Source organism: Chiloscyllium plagiosum, chromosome 2 (assembly GCF_004010195.1).
Source record: "Chiloscyllium plagiosum isolate BGI_BamShark_2017 chromosome 2, ASM401019v2, whole genome shotgun sequence".
NCBI lineage: Eukaryota > Metazoa > Chordata > Chondrichthyes > Orectolobiformes > Hemiscylliidae > Chiloscyllium > Chiloscyllium plagiosum.
This window is the reverse complement of record NC_057711.1, coordinates 39,209,200-39,231,625: the sequence shown is the minus strand read 5'-3', so window position 1 is coordinate 39,231,625 and position 22,426 is coordinate 39,209,200. Positions and strand designations below refer to the sequence as shown.

The 22,426-nt window shown below is 39.7% G+C and overlaps 1 protein-coding gene across 3 annotated transcripts in view; it reads right to left on the bottom strand.

Annotated features, from left to right (window-relative positions):
- Positions 1-22,426, bottom strand: part of msh3 (mutS homolog 3 (E. coli)) — a 281,339-nt gene that overhangs the window by 37,306 nt on the left and 221,607 nt on the right. For all 3 annotated transcript variants that reach the window (XM_043708210.1, XM_043708215.1, XM_043708223.1), the window contains exons 21-22: positions 18,720-18,906; positions 5,367-5,493 (exon numbers count right to left, since the gene is read on the bottom strand). In XM_043708210.1, the coding sequence (XP_043564145.1) occupies positions 5,367-5,493; positions 18,720-18,906 (314 nt within the window). The remainder of the gene's footprint in view (positions 1-5,366; positions 5,494-18,719; positions 18,907-22,426) is intronic.

Below are 22,426 nucleotides of genomic sequence, written 5' to 3'. Positions count from 1 at the left end.
AACTCCTGTACTCAATACTCTGATCAATAAAGGAAAGCATACCAAACGCCTTCTTCACTATCCTATCTATCTGCGACTCCACTTTCAAGGAGCTATGAACCTGCACTCCAAGGTCTCTTTGTTCAGCAACACTCCCTAGGTGTATAAGTGTATAAGTAATCTGCAAACTTACTAACTGTACCTCTTATGCTCGCATCCAAATCATTTAAGTAAATGACAAAAAGTAGAGGTCCCAATACCGAAACTTGCGGCACTCCACTGGTCACAGGCCTCCAGTCTGAAAAACAATCCTCCAACACCCTCTGTCTTCTACCTTTGAGCCAGTTCTGTATCCAAATGGCTAGTTTTCCCTGTATTCCATGCGATCTGACTTTGCTAATCAGTCTCCCATGGGGAACCTTGTCAAACACCTTACTGAAGTCCATATAGATCACATCTACTGCTCTTCCCTCATCAATCTTCTTAGTTACTTCTTCAAAAAACTCAATCAAGTTTATGAGACATGATTTCCCATGCACAAAACCATTCTGATTATCCTGAATCTGTCCTTGCCTTTCCAAATACATGTACATCCTGCCCCTCAGGATTCCCTCCAACAACTTGCCCACCACCAACGTCAGGCTCACCAGTCTATAGTTCCCTGGCTTGTCTTTACAGCCCTTCTTAAACAGTGTCACCACGTTTGCCAACCTCCAGTCTTCTGGCACCTCACCTGTGACTATCGATGATACAAATATCTCAGCAAGAGGCCCAGCGATCATTTCTCTAGCTTCCCACAGAGTTCTCGGGTACACCTGATCAGGTCCTGGGGATTTATCCACCTATAACAGTTTCAAGACATCCAGCACTTCCTCCTCTGTAATCTGGACATTTTGCAAGATGTCACCATCTATTTCCCTACAGTCTATATCTTCCATATCGTTTTTCATAGTAAATATTGATGCAAAATGTTCATTTAGTATTTCCCCCATTTTCTGAGGCACCACACAAAGGCCGCCTTGCTGATCTTTGAGGGGCCCTATTCTCTCCCTAGTTACCCTTTTTTCTTTAATATATTTGTAAAAGCCCGTTGGATTCTCCTTAATTCTATTTGCCAAAGCTATCTCATGTCCCTGTTTTGCCCTCCTGATTTCCCTCTTAAGTATACTCCTAATATTTAATAGTAAGACAAGTTATCAATTTTATATAGCCACAATTGAACTGTGCTATGAAAAATGTATATTTTGTGACCTGTAGATTTATTTACTGGAATGAGTCAGATATCATTATGTTGCTTTCTCATTGTTGTAACTACATAGATAGGTTAACTTGTGCAAATGGATAAGAAACCAATTATAGTATGCTTCCTTTAATTAGCACTGCAAAGGCTCTGAGACAAGAACTACTTCACCACTGGAGCAACAGTATTCCGATTTCATGTGAAGCAAGCAAAAAAAAAAAGTACACTGTTTTTGGTTATGTGCTTCCACTCTTTCCCAATAAAATTAAAAAATTAATTCTGTTACTTATCACAGACAAGCAAGCACAATATTTTAGACAATTATGCAATACTCAAGCTAAGATTTCAAAAAATAAATGGCATCATGGAAACTTGCACAAAGATTCCCTCATATGAAAGACTTAATGAAGTTGTGACCAAAAACCTCTTTCTGCAATCATTTATAGAAAATTCTGATGCTCAAAATGAACACAGGCTGCGCTAGTCACCAAGTCCGTATTCCTAAAGCCCTCTATATACACATAACACTCACTGTAGTTTTCCTTCCACATTTTGCATCAGTCATGCAATATCAAAAATGCATTTTTTCTTGTCATGTGAGAACTACAGAGAGAATACCTGTTGGCAGGAGATTACAGCCACATTTTAATATCATTTTAAAAGTCAGTACTCAGGCTGGAGATGGATGAATGCCTTCCTGCATTGTGATATCTCTTCACAATTCTGCAGAGTTCAAAAGAATCTTGAGGCATCAATGAGCTAATAGTTCCAATTATCCTGATACACAAAGTACCATATACATGAAAAGTAAAGCCGCAAACAATTTTAGCGCATTCAATTCTTCTCTTTTAATCTGAGTTCCTTTTGTGTAATTTCCATTTTCCTTCTTCCCTCTAAAGTACCTGTGAACATGATAACCAATGTATATTGAAATGCCAGGGTGCTAAAAATAAATTTTATAATTTGACACAAAATGGGCAAAATATACCTTCCCTCTGTCCACTCTTGGCATGGCGGGGTTTGTGCCTCATTTGTATCCACACAAGAGGTGCACAGCAAACCAGTGCTATAATGGACCTGGCCTCACCAGAGGGGTCAGAAAATTGGTCAGCTTCTACTTGACAAGAATGTACTTATTGACCTCACAATGTTATACAACGACAAAGATTTAAAGTCACAATGTCTCAAAATAAAGTGATGTATATGATTTACATCATCGGAAAATTATTTTCACGTTAAACGTGTCCTCTTGACCATAACAGTGTATACTTCAACCATCAATCTAATGACCCCTAACAAGTAGATGGCAAGACTACCAATGTATATCGGATAGTAAATGACTCAGTGTCATTACTATCTTGTTTATGCAGCTGCAGTTAAAATAACTCCATTATTCCTGAGGCACTTCGAAATACAATTAACCAGGAGGCATTAAAGTAAATAGCACCAGAGTAATTTTTAAGTACTTTTGACAATACTCTAACTGGGCTTAATCATTAACAGATGGGACAGATATTCTGACAAACCAAAATTCTAATAGAACACGTATTGAAAATTTCAAAATAGTTAAGATAACCACTGTCTTGAATAATGATCTAGGCTACAAAATTCAGGAGAACAGCACCCATTTTGTCAGTACGAGTGCATCTGTAGCCTGCCAATCTACATTTTCATAAATGTTAGGATGGCACAGGGTCAGTATACTGGAAATACACAGGGTAGGCTGATTATGGCATCATAGACAGTGTGTTACATTGCTTTGAGACAATCAGTGCCACTTGACAGTTCACTGCCATACTGCTTTTTCTTAAATTTGCACAGAAACCTCACCAAGAACTATCAACTATCTTCAGGATTGTTGTCGATTGGCTCTTACTGCACTTGATAGTTCCAGAATGGTTTAAAGTTTCTGATCTCTACACAGAGCAGTGTGTCTTGTGCCGAAGAGCACGAACCTGACTTCAAGGGTATTGCTTCAATCATTTACTCACAGTAAAGGGTAAGAGCTCACACTCTCTTAACCGACAATATGACAAAACCTTTTTTTTTGCTCTGCTTTTACCCAGGCCTTTGCGTCTTCCAGAGTTCTAATAAAGGATCACTGGACCCAAAACATTCATTTTGATTTCTATCCACATATGCTGTCAGAGCTGCTCTATTTCTCCAGCAACTTTTGCTTTTGTTTAGAACGAGTCGAAGTTGCATTGCTCATGATGCCATCATTTGGTGTCAGGCCATTTGCACTTCAGTCACCAAGACAAACTAAAGGGTTACCTATTGACCACATGGCTCGGAAACTACACATGCAAGGACAGTGTGTATAAGGCACTGATGTTGCATGAAATATCATTGAGAAGATTGTAGGAGTGCTGAAGCAACATTTCAGTTGCCTGGACCACAGTGGAGGAGCCCTACAGTAAATAGCAAAACATGTGCAAGTTAGGGCTTGTGGTGGTTTACTGAATTCCAATCTTAAGGGCACAGCATTCACCACCTTTTATTTGGCAACTAACTGATGAGGTGGAAGAACCAGCAGTAGTAGAAATCTAAGAAGAAGGAAATTCAGAATAGAGGCAAGAGAGAAGAGATTTATGGGAATTTCAATGAAAAGACTTGAATTAAAAGGGGATCCTCCCGAACTGTAAATGTGAGGTGTACTAGTACCAGAGAATGAGATGAAGAAGTACAAAACAAAAAGGACTTGCAGTTATATAGTGCTTTTCACAACCAGCAAATATCCCAAAGCATTTTACAATGGAGTACTTTTTAAGGGGTTTAATGTCAGAAATACAGCAGGTGGTTCATGTACAACATGCCTACAGCGATGTTAGCACAACCAGGTCATCTGGTTTTATAATCTGGTTGAGGAATAAATATTGGTCAGGACACTAGAAGCAAAGGCATCCTACTCCTTCAGATAGAGCCAGGAGATCTTTCACTGGGAGTGTAGACACAGCCTTAATTTAACATCTCATCCAAAGGTGTTTCCTCTGATAGTACAGTGCTTTCTCAGTACTGCACTATTTTTGTGTTTTTTTTTGTGTTCAGTTCTTGGAATGACACATGAACTTACACGGATTCTGAGGTAAGGATGCCACCAATATCAATGCAAGCGATTATTGGTAGAGATTGTTGCTGGTTGGTTTGCTCTATTGAGCAGCATCTGGGTGTGGTGATGCTGTCAGTGGAATAAGGCTTTTGAAAATCCATTCACTGAACTTGACCACTCCTAAGGGCAACACACCACTTGTGGCACTGTATCCATATTCTGGGCACTACACCCTGGCAGTGATTATCCTACTGCCTTCTGAGAGTTTGTCTGGAGGTTCTCCTGTCCCCTGTCAAACTGGATAGAGAACATTTATCCTCCTCAACCAAGATATCTGCTGCAACTTCAGTAAATCTTGGAGTCTGCTCTTGCCATGCATCCTTCCCAAGTCAAAATCACATGTAGAATAAGTTCCAACACCTGCTCCAGCCTAAGTACACCTCTGCTTTAAGAGGCAGTCTTGCTTGTCGTTCAACTAATTTGTACTCCTCGTAGTCTCTTTTGGTTTAAAACAGATTATTTGTACAATCTAGGATGTTTCTAAACAAATCCTAGACTGTCCATGGAATAGGTTATTTACACAACAAAATGCCTAAGTTTCAGAATGTGGTGACTGACCTAATCGCTTTAAAATGGAATATCTATTGCCCAAGATAAAACTGAACTTTGCTAATCTTCCTTTCAATGATCATTATACTGAGATAAGATCAATTATATCATAAAGTCAACTTATTTTACATTGCATGTGTATACAGATTGCATGTGTATTTAAAGTTACAAAGCACATCATTCAATTCATGATGTTAGCCTTTTTTTTTATTTCAAACAGATTGGTAGTCATCCCAACGTGCAATTACTCCTTGTGAAGTACCTTGGGGCATTTCAACTATATTAAACATAAACCCAAGCTGTTATTGCTATTAAGAATGCCAGGTTTTCAATCTACAATAAGCCAAAAGGTAGTCAAAAAAAGTAAGCAGAAAGTGATTTACTGCCAATGAAATGACAAGGCTGGACTTTGGGCTTTCTTTAACAAAAGTATCCCAATTCAGAAAGTTAAACTTATTCAGATATCCACATCCAAACCTTTATTCGTACCATTTTGTTCATCAGCTTCCTCATTGAGCAGGAAGGCCATGTGATAATTCCTGATATTCTTAGGGTAGAGTTGCTCCAGCTCACACACTGGGGGGTAGTGGGTAACAAATAGCGTCAGAGATTTCACCTGAAAGTAAATTGTAAGACTTTATTACAACATACTGAACAATCAGCACCACTGAACTCCATTGTCAATAAATACACATATCGTTAGAAAAGTAGGATCAGTTAAAATTCTGAAATTCTTACAAGAAATTAAAGGACCTGTAGCAAAATAGAAAAATAAATCCCTGACTTGCTCATTGAAAAACGTATTTATCCTTGTTACTACAACTAAAGTCGTGACAACCTTGTGTTAGCAAAACACAAGCCGCTGTTTAATACTGCCATTAAAATGATGGTATGCAAATTAATTAAGAATTATATGATAACCTTCATCACAGCATTTGCTAGTTAATAGCTTATCACTTGTGAAGAAAAGGAGCAGAGGTTAAAATTGCATTGATTGCCTGAGCTTATTAAGGCTACAATTCAATAAATGGGGTTTTGTGGCACCACAGATACCTAAATCTGAGTCAGTTTCCAGTCTCACTCCAGGACTTAAATGTCTAAGAAATTTTAATTCACAACAAGGCTAAACAGCTCATTTATTAACCTGCAAATCTTTCCAGCACACCAAGAGCAGGAGAGATCCTAGTCAGCATGCGATGAAAAGGAAGTTGGAGCCTCTACCATATCACTAACCATAACTCCCAGTTACAACTTCAATGAGAAAGTACGCATTATTACAGGAACTCTGACTCCAGGATTGTTCACACTGCTCCATAACCTCACAGCTGGGTAAAGATAACCAGAAATCTTAGTCTGATTATCACTTATTTTGGCAATTGCAGAAATTACAAAGATATTCTAGAAGAAATAAGTGCAACACACAGCATCGTAAATATGTTTTCAAAAGTCTAAAATCCTCAATCAAGTCAGCCTTTAGTTTTCTATATATCGGAGAGTAAAAGCTTAGAATAAATGATCTCTCCTTATATTCTAGTCTCATGCACAGATTCAGACATTTACAGCACAGAGAAAGGCCATTTGGGCCATTGTATGTGCAACAGTCAAAGATAAGACTACATTCATCCCATTTTCAGCTTTTGGCCCAAAGCTCTTGGGAGGTTATGGCAGCACAAGTGAATATCCAGGTCCTGCTTAAATGTTTTGAGAGTTTTTCCACTCAACTACCCTTTCAAGCAGTGAGTTCCAGACTCCCATCACCGAATGAAAAAAACTCTTCAACTGCTCTCTTAGCCATTTATTGCTTACTTGAAATCAATGCTGTCTTGCTACTGAAACAAAAATAGAAATTGCTGGAGCAATTCAGCAGGTCCAGCCATATCGGTGGAGAGAAAGCACCAGTCAACATTTTGAGTCTACACGATTTTGTTCGTCAACTAAGCAGGAAGGCCATATAATAATTCCTGACATTCTTTGATTAGAGTTTGTCCAGATCATGCACTGCAGGGTAGTGGGTAACAAACAATGCCAGGGATTTCACATGGAATCTTGTGTTCTGAAGAAGAATCACTGGACCTGAAAGATTAACTCTGCTTTCTGTCCAAAGATGCTGCCAGTTTTGCTGAGCTTCTCCAACAATTGCTATTTATGTTTGAGATTTCCGGCATCTGCAGTTTGTTTATTATGGACTCTTCTACTAATGGAAAAAGTGCCTTCCTATCCACGCTATCTATGCCCCACACAATCTTAAATCTCACTATCTAAGGAAAACAATCCTCGCCTCTTCAAACTTTCCTTATAGCTCAAATCCTCAAGCCCAGGCAATGTCTTGCTAAATCTCCTGTGCATTCACATCCATCCAATCATGTGGTGACCAGAGCTGCATGCAGTACCCCAGTTGTAGCCGAACTAGCAGTTTACATTGTACCAGCATCACCTCACTGCTCTTAAATTCTATGCTTTGGCCAGTAAAGGCAAGTATTCCATATGTCGTCTTAAACATTGTCAGAGATCTGTTCATAGACACATTAAAATCACTCTCATGATTGCACAATGTTCAGCAACATTTACAACTCCTCAGATACTAAAGCAGTCTGTGTCCAAATGCAGTAAGATCTGGACAATATTCAGATTTGAGCTGTCAGGAGCTAAGTAAAAATTACACCACGCAAGTGCCAGGCAAAGACCATCTCTAACACAGAATTCAACCATTGTTCAGTGCCATCGTTGAATCACATACTTTCAACAGCCTCGGGGTTACTACTGACAAGAAACTCAATTGGACTAGCCATACAAATACTATGGTTACAAGATCAGATAAGAGGCTAGGAATTCTGTGACAACTAACTTACCTCCTGTCTCCCCAAAACTTTTCCACTGTCTACAAGCCACAAGTTGAGAGTGTGATGAGTGCAGATCCAACAACACTTAAGTAGTTTGATATCTTCCAGGAAAGCAGCCCGCTTGATTGGCACCACAACCACCACCTTTAACATTCATGCGCTTCAACAGTGACGCACATTGGCAGCAGTGCGTACCATCGACAAGATACACAACATGGTTCTTTTGACAGGATACTTTAAATGCATTACCTTTACTATCTGGAAGGACAAGGGCAGTAGGTACATGGGAGCACCACTATCTGTAGTTTTTCTGCATATCTCAGACTACCCTGACTTGGAAATATATCGTCATTCCTACACAGTCACCAGGTCAAAATCCTGAAGATCCTGTTCCACCATTGGATGTACCTGCACCCAAACAACTGCAGTGTTTCAAGGAGGAGGCTTAGCACTATCTTCTCTGGGTCAAGCAGGCACTGGCAATAAAGGCCAGCCTAATCAATGACACCCACTGGCCATGAATGAGAAACAAAAGAGAACTCAGAGCTCCACCACAGTCCATTAGATAAAGCAGTGTTGAGGGAGATGCTGATGATAATAGATTTCTACAAGCTGAACACTTCAAGCTTTTATTTTTAGAACTCTCACTACGTAACCATCACCACAAGCATAAAATGGACCACGTTACTACAAGATTTGGTGTACTGTCATCCATACTTCAAAGATTTTCACTACAACCTCAAGATAATCTATATTCTTTACGTCGAGAATTCTTTGCCCAGGAAGCCGTGCCTGAACAACAGAACGCTCATTGTTCCCTCCTTCATAAGCACCAGTTCAGCTACTATTGAAATTGCCAGGATAGAAGAGAGAGGAAAGACAAGGTGGTAATGCGCAGCTGCATTGGAGCAGGTGGTGCCAGGGAGAAGGAACATGAAGTTGTTGTAGAAAGCATCAGCTGGAATCCATCCTGACCTCAAGCCCAGGGAGCAGAACCTCAAGGGGCCTGCTTTGAAAAAACAAGGATACTTTTGCAGCAAGAAGTGTTCCCAACATCAAGGTTCCTTTCAGCTGGTACCAGGGAGCTTCAGCAACACTGAGGTTAGTGAAGCTCAAGGAAAGTCTGTTCCAACCAGTCTCTACTCAGAGATTTACACTTGTACTTTTTGACTATTTCAAACAAAAATCAGGAAATTGGCATAACTGTATCTAACACCAATATTTTTTAAACTTGGCATAAAAAAATGGACATTATGGTTGTGGACGGAATCATTTGACTCTTTCCAAGTTTTGGCAATACACAGAAACACAATATTACTATTTGCTAGTTTTGCTTTACATGGAAAGCGTCATAGGAAGCAGGATTAATGTCTTTTTAGTAATAAACCAAATCCAGGTTTACTTATGTTCTTAACCCAAAGATTGCAATACATTCTATCAAAAATAAAGTCAGTGGTGTCCTGGTCAAATTGTGTGTCTTTGGATCTAAATTGAATTATGCTAGCATTCATTAGCAGAATGTTGAAGGTGCATAGTTTAAAATTTGTTTTGATTTATTATCTCATATACCAAGATACAGTGAAAAGTAATTGTTGTACATGCCAAACAGGAAGATATTGAACAGATTCTCTGACTGATAGTTCAACAGAGAGTTATATAGAAATCATGGAAATGACATTTCAAAGATACACTTTGGGGAAAGGAAACTTGTCTAACATATTACTAATGAACCTCTCCAAAATCTGGCTATAGTGTACCATGCTTTTCTAGTAGCTATGCTAATGCTCTGCTCCATGATTCAACACATTTGTCATTTGTGGCCACTCCTCAGAAAGCCAAAGTAAAATCTAATTTTGTAAATTTTACATTAAGCCAAGCACTTGTCTGTTCACTGCTTCCAAAAGAAGGGTTTTTGGCAATATATAGAAACACAATTGTACCTTACTAAAACGTTAAGGAAGTAAATATCACAATGCTGTTTTTACACTTGGGTGTAGAAGGTGAGAAAGAGTACAAAACTCTGTAATTTCTACCATGTTACAAGGTCAGGATCTCAATGACCCAGTATCATTTAGTTTAGTTTAAAAGGAAAAGAACATTTTTGTGGAAGAAATCTGAGAGGAAACAGTTACTACATAAAACCATTCCAATTCACCCCTTGTGATTTTTACATCCTCAGTGACTGTACAATCTTGACTGAGGACAATTAGGAGATAAATTCTGGCCTCTACTGTATTTCTGATTTTAGATGTTCCACCATTAATGGTTTTGTCTTCAGTTTACTTGGCCCCAAGTCCTGGAAATCTTCCCCAAATCATTTGACCTTTTTTTTTAAGTCACTCCTTAAAAATTGCCTTTTTGACAAAGCTTTTGGTAATCTGATCTAACATCTCTACATAAAGCAGTATGACACCAATTCAAATTAAAATGCTTTGTGAAACTCTTGGAATGCTGGATTATGATAAAGTGCAATGTAAACATAAGTTGTTGTTGATTTGTACATGCCTAGGTTTATGAATTGACACTTGTACTGCAGATATTGTATCTTTAGATATCTATTAGGCACTATCAGGTCATCACTGCTTTAGTGGAAGAGTTGGAAATAAAGTCTTCTTTGTTAAATATCTGGATAGGTGAATATTAATTGTGCTGGAAATGTGTTGCTGGAAAAGCGCAGCAGGTCAGGCAGCATCCAGGGAACAGGAGAATCGACGTTTCGGGCATAAGCCCTTCTTCATTCCTGAAGAAGGGCTTATGCCCGAAACGTCGATTCTCCTGTTCCCTGGATGCTGCCTGACCTGCTGCGCTTTTCCAGCAACACATTTCCAGCTCTGATCTCCAGCATCTGCAGTCCTCACTTTCTCCTCTAATATTAATTGTGTCCAAATAATGAAAATTTGAAGAGGAAAGAACACGTAGCATTTATACTTGAAATACTGCATTGGATGGAGTTGCTAAATATGTCAATGCAGATTAAGAACACTACTTGTCAAGCGTATCTCATGTGTAGCCATCGCACAATGGAAATTGAAAAAAAACCATGAATAAGGAGCCAACTTCGATAGTGCTTGGTATTTAAATAGCCTTAAAGAAGTAAAGTTCTAGAATATTCATAGCCACTTCTAACCACCACTTGGCTTCCCTCCAGGGCAGCAGTCATTAGGAGATGTTGGAAAATTACAAGTACAATTAAACAGTGCAAGTCGTCATGTTTTCATTTTAGGAGCTTTTTGTTCATCCAACACTGGATTTCTGACAAGCCACATGAGAAATTAACAAGTAGAGTAATGAAGGTGGTGGTAATGAGGTGGACCTAGGGCTGTCAGCATACATGTGGAAACAGCTACCGTATTGTCAGATAATGTTACTGTGTGGATGAGAAATAGGAGGGGGTCAGGGGGACAGTCGATACAAGAAAGATCTTTGGGGAAGCCAGAGTGACTCAGAGTGTTCATAATAAGTGATTCCCTGGCTAAATATAGACAAATAAGAACAGAAACACAGTTACGATCCCTCCTATCCTTCTGGTTCTGAAGGGTCACTGTACTCTAAAATTAACTTTATTTTCTCTCCACAGATGATGCCAGACCTGCTGAATTTCTCCAGTAATTTCTGGTTGTGTGTGTTTCTACCCAAATGGATGATAGAAGAGAAATGTTGGAGGGGGATGGTGTGGTAAACCACTTCAAAGGCTACTGAAAAATCAAGGAAAAGGAAGGAGAACTTTGCTTGGCTACAGACGGACAAAATAACATTTACAATTTTGATAAGGGTTGTCACAGTACTGTGACAGGGCAGATAACTGATTGGAGGGATTCAAACACAGAGCTCTGAGAAAGATGAGCAGAGATTTGGATGTTCAAGGACTGTTGAGGAGAAAGGGGGTTTAAGATGGGACAACAGTTTGCCAGGACAAAGGGATTAAAGTTGGAAGTTTTAAGGAGGGTGGTGATGATGACAGATTTAAAGACGCAGGAGCAGGGCCGAAGGATAGCAGACAATATTAGCTAACATTGGAACCAAGAACAGAACAGGGTGGTGAGCAGTAATCGCCTTAGCAGCTGCGCACAGTCAGGTTTTCTCCCCCTGTGCACAGTCCCTTTAGATTTGGCCCAGTGAACCAGAGAAAGAGAGGACAGTTACAAGGGCAGCTGAAAACGAAGACTAAGTTCTTCTGACCAAGAAACCCAGAGTTCCTTGCACATTTTAATGAATTGGGGATTGGAGGATGCAAAATTTAAGATAAGCATAGCAGGATGATCCAGGAACAGTTTTGGCAGAAGAGTGCAGAAGCCAGTATATAGTGCAGACAGATCTGGTATTGAGACACATTAAACATTGGTATAAAGGAAGGGAGATTATACACCATAGGAGGGTTAACTTGAGTGAGAGAGCCTAATACCTTTATTGGGGATCAAGGATATAAAAGGTATAAGTGAAGATTTGATTGAATAGGTGGGCAGCTGCAAAATTCCAGTGAATGGAAGGTTAAGCTAGTTAGGTGGAATTCTAAAAGTGCAGGTAAAAGTGACTTGAGGGAAGAGAATACACAATATCGAATATCCTTTTAATGTCATGTGTACTCTATTGTAGGAATACAACAATATCTGCCTTCTTATGGCAACATCTTAGGTACAAGTACCTAGGTACAATTCTTGGATACAGGGGAATAAAAGTAGATACATTACTTATAGAGTTGAAAATAAGTTTAAAACAGGACATCATTAAAAGGGTTGCCACTGCAGTAGGGTTGGAAATTTCAAGAAGATATTACACTGTAGTAACTCAGCGCAGGGCTTCCGCATGTGGTCTGACTGCGCATGTCAGAACCCAGTCCAACAGCCTTCCCTGCTCCACTCCAAGCCCCAGTCTGCTCAGTATCCGCACTCAGCCACTCCAAGCTAAGTTCCAGGACTGTCTCCACACCAGTCTCTACCCAGGACTCGCTGCCTGTTCTTTCCAGGCACAGATTTTTTTTGAGGCCTAGTTAAATCATACAGAATCCAGAAGTAGTTTTGGTCTCTACCTGGTGTTCCGAAAATATTCAGACAATATGTAGAAAATGGAAGATGTGGCATTCTTGAGAGAGAAGCAGTGACAATGTGGACTAAATATATACCTACAAGCAGCAAATTCAGACTAACCAGGCATGACCCTAAGTGAAGTAATTAATAAAATAAAGAGAAATAAAGACAAACAAATTCTTATAAATTCTGCAAGGACTAAGCAAAGAGGGATCTGCAGGCTGCATATTAGTGCAGAAATAACTCAGAGCTGTGGCTGTATGGAGCAAAAAGAAACAGAGAAAATCTACAGCTTCAGATACAAAATATAACGGAATTAATTTTGCCCATGGTTAAAAGGACAGTCAGTCAAGAGGCAACAACCATTGCAAGCAGGTTTAAAATAAAAAGAAAAAGTAAATCAGCAAACATTTTGCTTGACAAGTATTCACTGGGAAAGAATGAACCAAACTCAAATAGCTCTCCCAGGTAAAACTAAGAACTTGCTCCAGCTTAAGTTCTAAATGAGTTAAATTTGCTCAAAAACAATAAATTAATGATAAACAGACAAACTGTCTAGCATTCATATAGAACCTTTCACAAATGGTGGACATCCCAAAGCCCCTTACAACCAATAAAGTACTTCTAAAGTGGAGTCAAGGCGGTAAAGAAATGCAGCAGCAAATCTGCACACAGCAAGAACCCAGAAAAAAAGCACTGTGAGCATTACTGATAACCAGTTTTGTCATGTTGATTGACAGCATTGTTAGCCACCTTACTATGGATAACGTTCCCTGCTTAGCTTTAAAATCACACCACTGGATTTTTTTTAGTTCCAGCAGAGGAGGACACACATGGTCCCAATTCATCCCATGGAAAGGTTGGGGCACTGCTCCCTGAATGAACCGAGGGGAGGCCTTGATTTTTCAGCTCCTTAACTGAGAGTTGAATCCAAAACAGCACATTGACAGTGTTTATACCAAAGTACCAGAGAAGATTACGGACGAGGTTTGGGCAGCATTTAAGAAATAAAATGTAGAGGAATCAGTGAACATGAAGATATTAGTTTACCAGAAACAAGCCTACATACCGCCCCATAATCAAAAGGGTGATGATATCTATGAATTTGTCTCACTCCAATTCAGTGTAAAATAATGAAATTGAATATTAAGTCAACTTTGGAACATTATCAGAGTAATACCTTAATCAAACTTTTTCAAAGTGGAATCAGAAATAGTTCATTCTGTCTCAAAACCCACTTAGATTATTTTTTGGAAGCAAGAACTCAGCTGAATTCTGGTGACACCAACAAAGTGCTATCCAAAGCTACCAGCAGTCATTAGGACCTGGCCTCCAATTGTCTTGGAGATCCTTTGCTGGTGCAGCAAAGCTCTGCCCTGCTGGGACCTTGTGATAGTCTGTGTGAAATAGCCACTCTACATTATATAAAAACAGATATCATTACTCAGGAACTCAGGCACCTTGACATCAGCATTGCCTTTGTGCAGAAGGAGAAAGTGAGGTCTGCAGATGCTGGAGATCAAAGTTGAAACTTTATTGCTGGAACAGCACAGCAGGTCAGGCAGCATCCAGGGAACAGGAGATTCGACGTTTCGGGCACAGGCCCTTCTTCAGGAAGGCCAATTGAAGGAATAAGGCAGAAGTACATCTTTCTCTATAAGTTCCTTCCAGAAGTGCAACCACAGGATCGGTTTCAGCATCACTAATAACCTTGTCTAGTGTCTCAGTGACTCTAATGAGGGATCAACATCTTACACTCAAAGCAATGGACAAGGCCAAGGAAGGACTCGAGTGAATCTTGAACAATTCCTAGCCTGAATCCCAGGAGACAGCAAACTAAAATATCCCTTTGGATCTTCCAATCACAAATTAAAGAAAGATGAATATCTGGAAGTGCATGAGTGGCGAGAACAGAGCGCAGTAAACAAAGTACGATGGTATCCTCACCCTGAGGAGATACCTAGAACATGCCCTTGTCCTAACCAACACCTGTGTCACCTTTATGGTCCAATGTTGCATGGCTCCTACTGGGCTATATCATAGTGTGAGCATAGAACTGCAGAAATGTCAATCTCTCTCTCTCTCACACACACACGCACCCACAAAATTGACAATCCTCATCGGGCTGGCCTCCTAGTTGAAGCAGTGCTGCAAGAAAATTAACATCAAAGACCTCAAAGTTACAACCAAGGTGGCTCTTCCCTGTCAGTCACTCACTGCCAACCTCTTCTTCAGTCATCAGGAGCTACAGTGTGACAATAATGCCTGGTCAGCCTCAGAGTACACCAGAATAAACACCTGTAAAGAGGCCTTGGTCTCTCTACAAAGAAACACTTTGACCATTGTGATGCAAACAACAAACAGATGCAGGATTTAATCAAGTTTGTGCACAGACTTATCAAGATTGGATTTTCCACAATGGCTCAAGAGAAAAGTAACAAGCAGCTAAATAAGCCTGAACCCATAACATGAAGAACAAGTATTGGGTAGACAGAGTTTGGGAGATGCAGCAACTTGAAGACACCAAAACATCTCTTCAGCACTATCAAGATGAACAATGTGGCCCAAGTACTGAAGATTAGTAGAGAGAATATTTTGATTCTTCAACCAAAATTCTGTCTTTGACTCAAACATCCTCAACTTCATCACTCAATGCCCTTCCAGCTTGGTATTGATGCTCCTAGTTCCTGAGTAAAATTAAGAAAGCAACTAAATAGTTGAAAAACAACATAGCCCCTGTACCAGATGGAGTACTTGCTAAAATTCAGAAACATAGCTAAGAAGCACTGCTGTTACAGCTGTACAATCCTGTTTTGCTCATCTAGGAAGAATAATATATGCCAGACAAATCTCAAGGTCACTTTGATCATGACTATCTTAGGGGGATGGTAGACCCATACATTCAGTGTCATGGGATCAATGTAATCATTGCTGTTCCTGAATTACATTAGTTACTTGAAATTTTAAGCCTAACATAAATCTGACAAATTTGCAAAAGGCATTATAATAGTTCAGGCAGTGGAATAAAAGGGATGCAACTGAAAAATGACAAAATTAGAAAAGAATAATTACACATTTGGCTTTATATTGATCAATACAAAGCACTGCATTTAGGAAACAAAATTCTTTCCATATAAAAAGAGAGATCAAAAATCAGTATGTGATATCAAATAAAGAAGCAGAGGTGGAACTTCTGGAATCATTTAAGATCAAGTTAGATCTTGAAATGGGAGAACTTTGGGGTCATCCTGGACAGATGATTTAAGATAGACAATCAAACAAACTTCCTCACAAGAAAGTGAATTCGTAAGATGAGGAAGGAAAGGAGAGAAACAAGGAACAGCCAGCTCCAAAAAATTGCGGCTAAAAAAGGTAAAAGAAATTATGTGAAATCATTCCTAGTAAGGCAATGGTCATCAATTTACAAAAACAAATCAGCCAGAAATCACTTCTGGAATCACCATTCCTGTGGCATAAAATATATATAAAATAGAAACATAAGAAACATTAGTAACAAATAAAAGCATTCCACACAAAGCCTGCTCCAGTACATTAACTCTTACTCTACCTAACTGTAATTTAAGTAATGTGAATGCATTTGCATTTCTTTGCTACATTATTTAAAATAGCTGTGCTTCATTTTGTATAAATTGTCAATGACAGTTAGTAGTATTTAATTGCAAACTTTTATTGGCTTATTTAGAATGGCACACAATGCAAAATAACAAAATATGGGCCAAAGGTTTCACCAACAAAGGTTGTCAAACACCCCTTTATCCCAGTCCTATTGTGTCTGCAATTGTCTGCTCATTGTCTGCAATTATTCCATGTTGTACAGTTTTAATCTAACATAATGTAACTTGTAAAAATAGAAATACGTTGCCAGGAAACACTGTTAAAAGCCCTTGCAGCAATGAACCAACACTGACATGAAACACAACTGAGAATGTTGATCAATAAGCATTCCTACAACAACAGTTTGAAGCTGTCAAAAATGTTTATTCAGCAAGAAAAAGGTCATCAGCGGTAATAACTGGCAAGTGGTGACTATGAAATTAAGATTTCTATGAAAAAACATAGGTATTCATACTAGAGCAAATGTCACGTTTCACTATGCATATTGTAATTGTTATTATAATTGTGCAGTAATGATAAGCTATGCAGGGCAATCATTCATTTTAAAACACAAGAGCGTATAGAAATGTACAGTCCAATTCACAGTGTAGAAATAACCAGTTCAAGGAATAAAGGAAATATACAACCTACATACAATTTCAAACAAAGTGATAAGAAAAGTGGATACAATAATATGTCAAAACAACAAATTAATGTTGATCTGCGTTTCTCTGAATGTTGCTGCAGTTAAGACTAGTCTTCTACATTACTATATTGATAGCAGGTAGTGTGACAAAAGTTTTCCACATTACTTCAGTTTCTGAAATAAAAACAAAGTACTGGAGAAATGCAGCAAATATGGCAGTTTCTGAGGACAGAGAAAGAAAAAGACAAGTCCAAGTTCAAAGTGACTTTCCTTCTGTAAAGACATTCTAAAGCAGAGTCAGACTGGATTTCAGACATTAAATCCATTTTTCTCTCCATAGATGCTCCCAGACCAGCTGGATTCTTATTTTTTGTAAATTTCAGATCTCCAGAAACTGCAGCATTTTGCTTTTATTTCAGAAGCTGGAGGGTAGCGTTTTTGGGAGGGGAGAGGGGGTATTCGTGTGAGCACAAACAAGAGAGGATTACAGGGATAGGGTCAAAGATGGAGAGATCTGCACAAGGAGATTGATCTGTATAAAGCAATGACATAGCACAGAGAAGAGAATGATGCAAAATATGTGATTAAACATATGGTCAAAAAGATACACAAATACAGTTTAGCAACACAGAATTTGAAGTCATACAATATGATTGAAAAATCAGGAATGACAACATAATCTTAATTGGAAAACAGAGAGAGAGTGAAGGAGAGGAAAAACAAAAGAAATTTGTTGTCCAAATTCAATTTTTCAGATTTTGGAGTGTCACCAATGTAATACTATTTTCCACAAGGGGCTAGCAGTGACAGGGGGAGAAGTCAAAATTGAGGGCATAGCGTTTGGAGACAAGGAGGCTGGGGGTGATCAGACTGAAGTGTTGAAACATGGAAATTGACTGAAACAGTTAAATAAGTATTGTTTGTTCTAGTAGAGGCACGTAACAGAAGAGGTATAACATTAGAATTTGAACTAAATTAATTAAAAGGAAATTATATAAATAGAAAACCAAAGAACTAAAGAACTGTGAATGCTGGAATTCAGAAATAAAAACAGAAATGGCTGGAAAAACTCAGCAGCTCCAGCACCACGTGTGGGAAGAAAGTGAGTTGATGTTTTGGGTCCAGTGATCCTTCCATTCAACTCCCATTCTGAAGAAGGGTCACGGGACCTGAAACGTCAACTCTATTTTCTCTCTACAGATGTTGCCAGACTTGAGTTGTTCCCAGCAATTTCCGATTTTATTGCTGTACAGAATAGGCAGGGAGAAACACCTCCCATTGGCAGAAAGGATAAAGATACAGGATACAGATTAAAGAGAGATTGACAGGACCAATGGTGACACAAGAAAAATCTTTCCGTGCAGCAAGTGGCTAATATCTGCCAGAGAGTATGGTGAAGCTCAATACCATCTAGGTTCTCAAAAGAAATTATATAAGAACCTGCAGAAAAGAATTGCAGCATGATGGGAAAAGTACAAGGGAGTAGGGTCAGATGAGCGAGCCAAAGGGTTACATCTGTGGTGTAACCATTCCCTGATTCTAGGGGCACAATCCAATACATCAATAGAGAGAACAGACACTCAGTCTAGATCGAAATAATAAACGACCAACAGTAAAAGAGCATTTGACCTTACTGATGCACCAAAATCCAACTTTAGTACTAATAGCTTTAGATATTTAGCATTCTGGGAATTCATTTGGCATGCAAAATACTTACATCTTTAATAAAGTGCTCCAGAGTAGCATAAGCGATGGCAATACCATCGTGAGTACTTGTGCCTCTTCCCAATTCATCCAAAATAATTAATGATCGTGATGTTGCTTTTCTAATGATCTCAGCTGCCTCTGTCAGCTCTTCCATAAATGTACTTTGACCTTTGTAGATGTTGTCAGATGCTCCCATTCTGAAAGACAAAAGATTTATTCTTTCAAAACCAGCTGAGATCATGATCCTATGAAAAAGAATTCAAAATTGTCTCCTTTATTGTGAATGCTATCACCAGGTAACAAATAGCACACATGCACTCTGTCACAACCCCATCAGCGTGGAAGGAAATGATGCTATGGGATCCCTGCATAATGTGAATAACTATATCGAAGGTGCGTGACAGGGCTCAGAGGGAATTGGTGGGAGTTGGAGCCAATGTGGAGGAATAGATCTTACACAAAATGATCCACACTTTCTCCCCACCTCTGGGCAGGCAGCAATGACTGACAAGGGAGTATGGTCCCAGTTTTCAGCCAATAACACACCGCTCCAACTGGGGCCTAGCCACCACCTCACCTCCTTGACCTTCTGAGCAGCACATGCACTGGTAATGGGGTCACTGTGGGTCGCTGTGCATGTGCACAGGGACTTCCTGCAGCCTGCTTTGTCACAGCCAGCTGACATCACCTGCCACATCCACATTGGGCAGAGATCACATTACATGATGTAGAATTATTCTGTTCAAAAACTTCCTGGCAATATTTTACGTCGTGGCATCCTTGGCTAACTCTCTCCAGACATTACATTTTAAATATTCTAGGTTCCTGGAATGCAGTTTCTGATGGGGGTAGATGAAAAATGTTCAGTACTAACTGGTGTTGGAAATACCACTTGAGAGTAATAAGTTAGAGATTCAGAATATGTGCGTACCCCTCTATCAGAAGTTCCCTTTGATTCTGTTCCAAATTACATCACATTAAAGACAAAGTAGCCGAACAATCATTCATGCCATTCTGACAAATTCAACACAGCTTTGCTTTATAATGTATAAGTGATCATTGTTCAGAATGTGGCTGCTTACTAATCCTCTTTGGTAAAATGACCAGGATAATGACAGAGGATAATGAACAAGAGGACTCGCCAACTCTTGATCTCCTCAGCAAAGGCTCAAGCATGTATCCTTCACATGATTTCTGCTGAACGAGTGAGTACCCTCCGATTGGGAAGGGAAAGGTAAGCGGTACCTCCTAATGGTCCGGTTGACTTGAAAATTGTGGTGCAAGACTAGAAGAAGCAGTCCTCTGTAGCAACTTTGTTAATCATTATCTGAGTAAAATACTCTTCAAAACTCTTGGAGACTGTTGATGGCGAACAAAATGCTTGTTACAATGATTATATCTGAATGGGTAAGTTAAAACTTTTTAGACAAATCCAATTGCCCTGAAAGTCAATTATCTAAAGATTATGCTGCCTTTAGGCATGGAAACATCAGGCAATATATCTGTCCTGGTAAACTCGGAATTTTAAGCTGGTTAACAGCCTGCAGAGACTTTAAGTGTTGTCAATCTGTATGCAAGTCCTCTGGGCTTGGATGCAAGAGTGCCTCAAGGGAGACAATATGCGTTTTTTTTTCAAGCAAACAAATATTAGTGCATACAAAAACAGAAATTGCTTGAGAATCTCTGCAGGTCTGGCAGCATCTGTGGAGAGAAAGCAGAGTTAATATCTTGAGTCCAGTGACCCTCATTCAGAATTATTATTCAGATCATGACCGCTGTTCCTTTTGACCTTGTTTCTGCATACCATATGTTGCTAATGATTCTGTTTTTCTCATACACATTTCACATCGACTCTTCTTCTGCCTTTTATATGCCCAATAACCAAATATTTATACCAAATAAATCATTGCCTTAGTCATGTAATCTCTCCTGCCTTGCACTGTAACATCCTGTCTTTTTTCTTCATCACCTACTAGCACCACTCTCCTACCTCACCTTCACCACTTTCCCTGTCTCTATTGAGGCATAAATCTCTGCATCTTTATATCTCATCCCTTTACATCTCAGTTGCGAGGAGATCTCATCAATTGAAAGATAAACAATACTTCTTCCTCGGATACTATCAGCCCTGCAGAGTATTTCTGGTATATTTGGATTCATATCAGATTTCCAGAATCTGTGATATTTTATTTCCCAAAATTCTGATGCTTGCTTTTCAATCCTTTCATGGCTTCTCCTCACCACTTCAGATCTCCACCAACCCCACAACCATCACGGCCTGCTGGACCAACCTCAACCATCACGGCCTGCTGGACCAACCTCAACCATCATGGCCTGCTGGACCAACCTCAACCATCACGGCCTGCTGGACCAACCTCAACCATCACGGCCTGCTGGACCCACCCCACAACCATCACGGCCTGCTGGACCCACCCTAGAATTCTACTCTCCATTGACTCTGGTCTTCCATGAATTCCCTTTTCCTCATCCCAGCTCAATCTTCAGCAACAAACAAAAGCATAACTGTCAGAGAAACTCAGCAGGTCTGGCAGCATCTTTGCAGAGAAAACATAGTTAACATTTCAAGTCCTGTGACCCTTCTTCAGAATTGGTAGATGTGCTGTGTTTCTCCAGCAATTTGTTTTTGTTTGTTCCAGATCGCCAGCGTCTGCAGTTCTTTGGCTTACTCTAGTTTCAGCCGCTAAGATTTCATGTCCTTTCCTCTTGAATACCTCCACCACTTCTCCTTAAACCAGACATCTTTGATCAGGTTTCTGGCCATCCATTCCATCTGTTTTTGGCCCAGGTTCACTTATTTGTACTACCTCTATGAGATAACGGAACACGTCATTCTCTGCTAATGATGCTATCCAAAGACAAATTGCATTTTAAGTTTTTGTGGATTAAAACGTTGCATCAAACACAAGAAGCCTAATATGATTATAGAGTCATAGAGGTGTACAGCAAGGAAACAGACCCTTCGGTCCAACCCGTCCATGCCGAGCAGATATCCCAACCCAATCTAGTCCCACCCGCCAGCACCCGGCCCATATCCCTCCTAACCCTTCCTATTCATATACACATCGAAATGCCTCTTAAATGTTGCAATTGTACCAGCCTCAACCACAGCCTCTGGCAGATCATTCCAAGCACGTACCACCCTCTGCATGAAAAAGTTGCCCCTTAGGTCTCTTTCATATCTTTCCCCTCTCACCCTAAATCTATGCCCTCTAGTTCTGGACTCCCCAACTCCAGGGAAAAGACTTTGTCTATTTATCCTATCCATTCCCCTCATAATTTTGTAAACCTCTATAAGGTCACCCCTCAGCCTCCGACGCTCCAGGGAAAACAGCCCCAGCCTGTTCAGCCTCTCCCTATACCTCAAATCCTGCAACTCTGGCAACATCCTTATAAATCTTTTCTGAACCCTTTCAGGTTTCACAACATCTTTCCGATAGGAAGGAGACCAGAATTGCACGCAATATTCCAACAGTGGCCTAATCAATGTCCTGTACAGCCGCAATATGACATCCCAACTCCTGTACTCAATGCTCTGACCAATAAAGGAAAACATACCAAACGCCTTCTTCACTATCCTATCTACCTGTGACTCCACTTTCAAGGAACTATGAACCTGTACTCCAAGGTCTCTTGTTCAGCAACACTCCCTAGGACCTTACCATTAAGTGTATAAGTCCTGCGAAGATTTGCTTTCCC